Source organism: Aspergillus fijiensis, assembly GCF_003184825.1.
Source record: "Aspergillus fijiensis CBS 313.89 unplaced genomic scaffold BO72scaffold_4, whole genome shotgun sequence".
Lineage (NCBI taxonomy): Eukaryota > Fungi > Ascomycota > Eurotiomycetes > Eurotiales > Aspergillaceae > Aspergillus > Aspergillus fijiensis.
The window spans coordinates 433,032-441,451 of record NW_024468980.1 but is presented as its reverse complement, the minus strand read 5'-3'; the positions used below and the strand labels follow the sequence as shown (position 1 = coordinate 441,451).

General features: G+C 53.0%; 4 protein-coding genes across 4 annotated transcripts; 1 reads left to right on the top strand and 3 right to left on the bottom strand.

Moving 5' to 3' along the window:
- Positions 1-738: 738 nt before the first annotated feature.
- On the bottom strand, positions 739-1,284 carry BO72DRAFT_455111 (uncharacterized protein; the record flags this gene model as incomplete). Its single annotated transcript, XM_040946219.1, has 1 exon — positions 739-1,284. One exon carries the CDS (start codon positions 1,282-1,284, stop codon positions 739-741), a length of 546 nt encoding a protein of 181 aa, XP_040805781.1.
- A 1,189-nt stretch (positions 1,285-2,473) lies between these two features.
- Positions 2,474-3,161, top strand: BO72DRAFT_492000 (sulfotransferase family protein; the record flags this gene model as incomplete). Its single annotated transcript, XM_040948239.1, has 2 exons — positions 2,474-2,824; positions 3,018-3,161. 2 exons carry the CDS (start codon positions 2,474-2,476, stop codon positions 3,159-3,161), a joined length of 495 nt encoding a protein of 164 aa, XP_040805780.1.
- Positions 3,162-3,189: 28 nt separating this feature from the next.
- On the bottom strand, positions 3,190-4,727 carry BO72DRAFT_524185 (RTA1 domain-containing protein; the record flags this gene model as incomplete). The annotated part of the gene is made up of 4 exons (XM_040949846.1): positions 3,190-3,269; positions 3,644-3,931; positions 3,989-4,383; positions 4,456-4,727. 4 exons carry the CDS (start codon positions 4,725-4,727, stop codon positions 3,190-3,192), a joined length of 1,035 nt encoding a protein of 344 aa, XP_040805779.1.
- A 1,490-nt stretch (positions 4,728-6,217) lies between these two features.
- On the bottom strand, positions 6,218-8,380 carry BO72DRAFT_474464 (Zn(II)2Cys6 transcription factor; the record flags this gene model as incomplete). Its single annotated transcript, XM_040947267.1, has 5 exons — positions 6,218-7,074; positions 7,133-7,407; positions 7,471-7,674; positions 7,727-8,206; positions 8,265-8,380. The coding sequence occupies 5 exons, from the start codon at positions 8,378-8,380 to the stop codon at positions 6,410-6,412; spliced, it is 1,740 nt and encodes a 579-aa protein (XP_040805778.1). The 3' UTR covers positions 6,218-6,409.
- Between the last annotated feature and the right edge of the window lie 40 nt (positions 8,381-8,420).

Sequence of the window (8,420 nt, the reverse complement as noted above, 5' to 3'; positions counted from 1 at the left end):
CCCCCCCCCCCCCTCCCCCTTCCGGGCGCGCCCGAGTCTAGAACCCAAATTCTTACCATTCAAAATCCCGACCACCGAGTGCAGTATCTTGAACCGGCTAGTGGTCCAACTTGGCTAAGCATGCTCATTTAGATCTACATAGAGGATCTATAGATTCAGTGGCAAAAGCTCTGTCGCAAGTAGTATTCACTGCCAGCCAAGCGGACAAGGGCGCGAAGTGGAAGACAGGATGTCTTAAACTTGGCAGGGATCTAGGAGGCAGGTTGGAAGATGCCGAGTCTTCTTTACCAGCGAGTAGTTTCATTCTGTGAAGATAAAATTACTTCCCGATGTGAGCGACACAGTCATCGAAGCAGGGTTTAAAAATGCTTCTCTGTACTACTGTTCCTGAAATTTTCTCGTATGACCTAGTCATGTATTCATTTGTCTACCCTTCAGTGAAGATAGACTAGTAGCTAGAATTAATATGAGGTAGAGGTCGCTGTAGAGATGAGCACGGAGGCGAGCAGTGACCCTCTGATTTCTGGTACTTCATCTCATTGGAAGATCGGTTCTTATTCATCACGCCTCCGATCGGTAGCCCGTGGGTGTTGTTGATACGCACAGTAGAAGCAGCAATGTTTCGATTCCCTAGACGTCTGGGCAAAGCTCCAGATCAGCCTGATTCCATCACACTGTCCATGACCAAAAATAGTAGCGTACGCAGGAAGAAGACGGGGTTTTAAGGGGGCAAAGAAGCTAACCTGACGGCAAAATGTTCCGGAGATCCTGCTTGTCAATATAGAGGCTGAGCGCGTGGGCCTCGTCGGGATTGAGATAGGATTTTCCCTGCGGATCCCCCGCGAGAGCCAGCTTCTGGAGTCCACAGAACGGCTGCCCAAACCAAAGAGCAGCGCCTTGTCCGTCAGTGCCCTTGAAAGTCGCACCAAAGCTGACTGTTCCGTTATGGATCGTGTGATACTGCCCCCAACAGAAGCCATTGCATTTGGCGACCGGAATGTGCAAGACATTGTCCAAGACCAGAGTGCGGGCGGGGGAACCTTCCTCCGGGCTGGCACGCACGTTCAGCTCCACCGTGCCGACTCCTGCGATATACACCTCCGCCCCCTGGAACGGTCCGTTTGGAACCATGCGATTCACCGGGCGGTACGACTTGAAGGACGCGCGATTCTTGGCGTAGTGGTTCGTGCCGGACACCACCATCCAGTCCCAGCAGCGAGGGCGGGGTGGGTTTTCCTCCTTCTCCTCCTTGCGATCGTTGACGCGTTCTCCGGTTTCTGCCATTGTGATTTTCGGCAAGGGAAGGACTGGAGTCCTAGTCAATCGATAAAGAGATCATGGATTAGGTATGATCCTCCATCTTTGCGGGAAATAGCATGGATCTCACCTGTTGATTATTGGATGGAGTTGGGTGTTGTGGGGTAACGGCGGGAAGTGGGTAAAGTGTAAGTAAGCCTGGAGGTGCTGGAAGTCTGGAACTTTGGGGACCCGACCGGAGGCGGGATGCGCCGCCACCCGCAAGCCTCCCCAAGTACAGCAGTGCACAACTGGGTAGCAGTGTGGCTTGACTGTATATCACTTTCGTCCGACCCATCCTTCAATTTGTGTGTCGATGCCATCGATACCACCAGTCCGAGGTGCAGGCCTAAGCAGCAGCCGCATAATGACAAGGGTGTCCTGTCTTATTACGTGGTCTACGCCTTCTGTCCGCCCGGCACTGCGATGCAGGCTTTGGGACTGGGTCCTCTGGGTGTCTGGACAGCCCCCTTCATCCCCTACGCAGGCTATGACAGCCACAAATATGCAGAGTACTTTCGCTGGCTCAGTTGGAATTCCCTGTCCCAGATTAGCTTATCTTCTAATCTAATGCAAGCTATTGTTTCTCTTCTACTACCTATGCCTAGATCTTAACTCTTCAAGCTAAGCAAGTAGTAAACTTTCGTAATTGCAAGAGCTGGTAGTCTTATAGCCCGCGCTAGAAAAGCTACATGACATAGATGAGCGAAAATCTGCAAGGCCACACAGAGATACAGCTACCTCAACGGGGCTGTCAGAGTGTACAAGATGGAGGGCATGCGCAAATCACTGACCTTGTTAGATTCACTCAGAACGACCCATTCCATTACTGCAGCATCAAGGCTCCTTCCTTCGCTCTTTTGCTATTTTTTACATCTTTGCGTTTAATATTTGATTTTCTACCCGACTGTTTTTTGGCCAATTTCTCCGCTGGACCCCCTCATTTTGTTCTACGGAGAGCAAGACCTAACTCAACTCCGCCACAATTTAAACGCGTAGGGCGAGTATATCAATTCTACATAACTTCACACGGAAATGTCTCACACCAGCAGCAATTCATCCATAAGATAGCGCCCAAGCATCTGAATGCCACGCACCGGAACGATCTGTAAGCCAATAGCTCTTAATTTCAGTGACCCCCAACCAACCGTCGCCAGTGAAAGCTAATCACACAACCATGATAGTCATCTGCATGGCGTTTGAGATTCTACATTACTGGCCCTTCCACGGCCGTATGATGGACGAGATACCGCACCTGTACCCGTTGTGGACGGAAGCCCTGGAGGCGCGATACCTGCACACCGGCAAGAACTACACGCGCGCCGACTACGACAAACTCTTCGACGGGTTCAATGTCTCGTGCAACATTCCGGGGACCCTGGTCGCGGCTGACCTGATCAGGGCCTACCCCGAAGCCAAGGTGGTGGTCAGCACCCGCGAGGTGGATCGGTGGCTGCGGTCCATGCGGCAGTCGGTGGATTCTGCAGTTTCCTGGAAATCGTTTGACTGGTGGACCCCTTGGGATCCGGTACGTTCCACACATACAACCCCCACTAGACTTTGGTGGGGGTAACCCTAATCGAGACTTGGAAAAGATTCCTGTATTGACAATCACGGGGGGGGCTTCCCCCCCACCCCCAAACAACATAATATGTGATCGGGCCATGGTGGAAATACCACAAATTCCAGCACGGGCTACGACCCCCTAATTGCTCCACAAGGGGAGCGCCAGGCATACCTGGATGATTACGCCTGGATTCAACACGCGCGATGGGTGGGGGCCGCTATGCGAGTTTCCGGGGGTCCCCGTACCCGATGTGCGCTTCCCTCATGTCAATAACACCGAGCAACTTTTGGCAGGTTGACGCCGGTGCTGGTGACACACAGTCGGGTTCATGGTCGCCAAGTTGTCGACCCCGGTCCTGGCGGTGGTGGCCGCCGCGTGGTGGAGTTGGGGCCGGAGGGCGACTTGGCTTTTGACTCGGTGGTGAGGAGAGCATATATTCGCAGACTTGGACAAGACGTAAGATGAATGGGTTGTATGGGAGAATCCCCCGGTCTGGATCGTGCCTGTCTTGTAATCCCGGATATCACACAGAGGTGCTGTTGGTAGTGCCTCAAGGGGTGGAAGGCATTCTAAAAATAGGCTAACCTGTTCCGAAAACCGTCTAGACATGTATGGCAAGATACAAAAGCAGAAAGAAAAATGACAACGGACGTGCCAGCTTAGTTTTTTAAACGTGAGTACGGGGTTTGGAATGCTATACACGGGCTGACAAAGAATTTGTTCGCGGAGGGTAGAAAACAGGGACAGGAATAAGTCACAAGTCAGATTCTCAACTCATACCCGAGTCAGCCCGCTGAGCCTTCGCCTCGTGCCCAGCATTAACCTCAATCAATCGCATCTCACTATCCCTGGACTGACGAAAAGACCATTTGGTCTGATTCCAGAGGCCATGGAAGCAGAAGCCTGGATGGAGCACGGTCAGAGAGATGACTGCGATGGCAATCATTGCCCCCTCCAGAGTCATGAAGAGCACTTCGTTATTAGCCAACGAACTATGAAATCCCCCTTTCAGCTCTGCAACTCGGAACACCGATCGCACAAAGATAGTCACGGTGGCAAGAACCAGCCCTAGGAAGACACGGTAAGCATTTTGCGCAGGATCAGATTGCCAAAAGTTGTGCTTACCCGCCAGGAAGGCCTTCCATCTAACGCTATGGCGAAGACCACGCATACACGTCTCGGAATTCAGGTTATCCGGGCTTTTGTACACCCGCCATGCATAGTCGAGACAGAGGGCCATGAAGAGGGCGAGAGAAGCCACCTGGCTAGCAAGCCCGGCTATCATGATGTTGATGCCATCCTGGGCGAGATCGTACTGATCGGCATCTGCGACTGAGGTAATGGCTCCGCCTGCTGCCTGTAAGATAAGCGATATCAAGTCGCAAGCCACAAAGACAATCGTGTACGTCTTCGGGCGGAGGCGAGAGATGCTCTCTCCGTAGACTTTCACGATACGGCCCAGGCAGATGTAGATGGACGCGCTGAGGAAGGCTGGGCCGATGGTTAGGCAGATCAGGTATCTGGTAGTCTGGTCAGAGCTAGGACAGGAAGCTGTGAACAAGGAACAGTTGGGCGAGAGAAGACAAACGTACTCAAGGTATGGGTTGAAGCGGAACGGGTTGGAATGCAATTGAATACGTCCGATGTACCCGATAATCTCTAGGACGAGGCCGCCAAACAGCCCGGCTAAGTAGCCCCACGTCCGGTAGCGCACGGCCAGGATCAGTTGAGCGCCCAGTAGCACGGCGAATAAAGCCAAGTAGAAAGCATTACCGGCCAATGATGGGACATAGTAAACGTAGGCCTCTGTGATGGGGCAGATTTTCAAAGTGCAATAGTCGGAAAGATCGGTTGAGTTACTCATGGTGGATGATTAATGACAACACTGCATGGAGGAAAGATTAGGGCTCCAAGTGAACGATACTTAATTATAAAGTTGATAGTACAAAAGTCAGCAGGCACCAGCACTTCAAGGTGGGTGGGAGTCCTGTCCGTGTCCATGTCCGTATGTGCCTTCTGCAGTTTGGTGGCTGAGTCTGTGACAATACCGTTACGGAGATCTACCATCAATCTCAAGTGGTATCGGGGTATCTCTTGGCCACCCTTGCCAAGGATTTCAGGAGATTTAGCTGCAATAGATTCGCTCGCTTAGTGGAGATACGGACACGGACACGGACAAGGACACGGACAAGGACAAGGACAAGGACAAACACAGTCCATCTGAGCCACCCATTCCCTTAGCCCTCTGATCATGTATAGCACCCTCTTTTGCCGAGCTCAGAGGTCGGAATTCGATCCTCCTCTTTTGCCTGTCTTGACCTGGAGCACCGGCGTGATGCTTCGGAGTGAGATATTGAAGCGGCAGGCCATGAAGTGCTGGTCTTTGCTTCCACCTCTTTTCTGGTCTTCCAGCCTCGAGCCCATCGTGGTTCGAGCACGTCAAGGTCCCTTCCTGACCTGTGTCGCGTTCTACCTCCTCCTCTCTTGCCTGTCATGGCTGGCTCATTTCATTCAATTCAGCACAGCGCTACATCAGAGTCTTCTCGCTCCCGAGCATCTTGCTCCAGAGCCCACCCCAGCAGTCAGGCTGCAAGCAGCAGCCCTCGTCGAGCCAATTCAATGGGCTCCCCCCTCTATCAGCGACGAAACAGAGAGCGCCCGAAACAGCTCCACTACAGCACAGACCATTCCGCGGATCATCCATCGAATGTGGCGATACCTCACATCGGACATTCCAGAGGAATGGAGCAATGCGACGGCCTCCTGTCGGGCCCAGAATCAGGGAAAGCGTTCTTTGTGCGTTGCGTAGGGCAGACGCCGCGTGGGGATGAAGTCGCCGTGGCACAACATGTCTTCGGAAATTGGGTCGGTTGGGGTGGAGCGGGCTTGTCCCTGGCGGTCATGGCCCTAGTCATCTTTGGTCTTCATTCCAGGCCAAGGACGGTGACACATGTACTGGTGTAAACAGCTGTAAATTAAACATTTCAAAAGAGAAAGTTTGAACAGATTAGACTCCCTACCTTGGCTTGTGGAACAAGCCCTTGATCATTAGCTATTATCTCGTTTGGGATAACTAAAAGTCTCTAACCTCTATAGGCGGGAAATGTACATACAACTATATTCACGACTATAACCCCCTGTGAAGCTTTTTGGCTCTCAAAGATATTACTACTAGTTGATCGAAGTATGAAAGTTCCCAGAGCCTTCGGTTGGCAGTTCAAATATTTAGATCATAATCAGCTCTTTCTCGCGCTACTATTTAAGAAAACTTAGATTATATTGATATAGATACACAGGGTGAATGGAGTTATGAGGATTTGAAGTATAGAAAAAGCTATAGGTAAAAAGCAGCCTCACCATTGGGCACTACCTTAATATATTAGATACAACATGGTTCAGAAAGATAAACGGAAGATGCTTTATATATCTAACCACTGTCTAACCAGATGGGTCTATTTACCCAGTGTTTCATAAAAGCTTTATATTTCATACAATTCAATATTGACGGGCGCGGATGACCACTAACTCACCGAATACACTTGTTATTCAAAATCCCGTGGATCCCTGCGCGATCCAATCGGCAAACATGTCGTCAAAGGCAGGGCTGGGGAACAACCCCGGCCACTGAAAATCAAAGCCCTCACGCGAAACTGCACCGTAGCCATTCACTTCTTCTTCCGGGGAGGTATGCGAGATGCTGGCACGCGACGAGGGGTCGACGGCCGCCGGCAGGCATTCGAGAGGCTGTGATCGTGACAAGCTCCGACTTTCAAACCACCACTGGGCCCGCTTGAGCCGCTTCTCGTGGTGGTAGAACACATCACGGTCGCCGCGGGCGTCCATCTGAGAGGTGATCAGCGCCTGGATCCGTATGGTACACCTGCTCAGCATGTTGGAGAGGTTGAGCGCCCGGGTCAAATCCACCGTGTGAGGATGGATCAGGGGGTCCGCCGCGGCAACGACCAGCTTGCAGGCCAGGGTCACGGCGAACCCGAGCTGAACCCAGCCTGCGTTATTGAAGGCGACCTCCTGACGGAGGGGAAGAGACACATAGAACTCCAGCAGCGTGCGCGCCGCGGTCAGCCCCAGGCGGAGGGCTTCGATCTGGAAGGGCGAATCGTGCTGGCGATGCTGGGAGCGAGGCTTGTAGTCGAACAGTGTCACCTGGCAAAGGTAGAGCTCTGCCGTGTGGTACTGCATCAAAAGAATATCTGACCCAAGTCAGTTCGGTAATCTCGAAGTTCCGGTCGCCCCGCGTGGGTCACCTACGGCTGTCGGTGAGCGGGAAGGGGAGCTGGGCAAGGTATAGATCCAGCTCAGACCGACGGTCACGGTAGCACTGCTCGAGTGCATCTGCGTCATGGGGCTCCGAGGTATGCTGCGATGAGGCCGCGATGATCCTTTCGGACAGGCGCTGCAGCTGGATGAGGTGCAGCAGGTGCCGATCCGAGTTGTATTCAGCGGTTGATGCCAGGAACTCGCATGACGTCTCGAGATACGGAATGAAGGAGAACGAAGAGCGTTTTTGGAGGATTTGTGAGATGCTATGAGGACATTAGCTGGCTCCCATAGCCATAAAACGGTGTGCTGCTGCTGCTTCCACAGACCTGGACGAAAACCAGAAGAACCCGATCACCGCTCTTCTCTCTTCTCTTCCCCACGAGATCTCCCGGTCGAGCTCCCCGTTGAAATCCACTCTGGTTCTCCAGAATCGATCCTCGGGGGCGCGGTCAAGCTGAAGGTCGGTGATGATGCTGATGGCAAGATGCAAGTACTGGGAGAATCGGCGGGGCCGCGAGTGATACTGGCACCTTCAGCCCGGTCAGAAATGATTGAAACTCACACCCCTCGGGGTGTCCTCACCACGCTAAATGAACCAACAAGCCCTGAAGCGTCTCGAACGAAACCGGGCCATCGAAGATCATGCAATTGCTGATCGCGTGCTTGACCTCAAGTTCCAGTGTCCGTTGCAGGGGCATATTGTCGTACAATGCCGCGGTAAGAATGGCCAGGAAGAGAAAGGGCTTGTTCCTCCGCAGTGTAGCTGCTGTCGCGTGCGGAGGGACAACGACAAACGGACAGTACGGCATCAGCGTCCTCCGATAATCCTGCAGCAGCAGGCTTGCGGCCTCAATGGTCAAGAGTCCCTTGTCGATCACATCCTCGATTGGACCAGGGGTGCTAGCTGCTGGGCTTTTATCTTCAATACTGGCTTGCGCCAGGAGGCGGTCCAGCTTGGCTTCGAGCGCGTCGATCCGGCGGTCCTTGCTATCGCTTAGACGGGGAACTGCGTTTGCTCGTCGCCCTGGGTGAAAGTGGCATGTTTTCCCCAAGCGTTCGCAGCTGGTGCGGATTAGCCTCTCGATGGGCAGCTCTTGGAGGTCATTGCCACGGCACCAACCGGTCGCAGCTCTCGGTGGGGACGGAGCGTATGCATCGGATCTTGGCTCGGGCGCAATTTTGACAGGTCCGCAGAGAGCCGTTGGAGTAGCGGCTGGCTCGGGTATGGTCGCTCATCGTTTAGCAATGGGGTGGTTAGGTCTCCAGATGCTGGGTT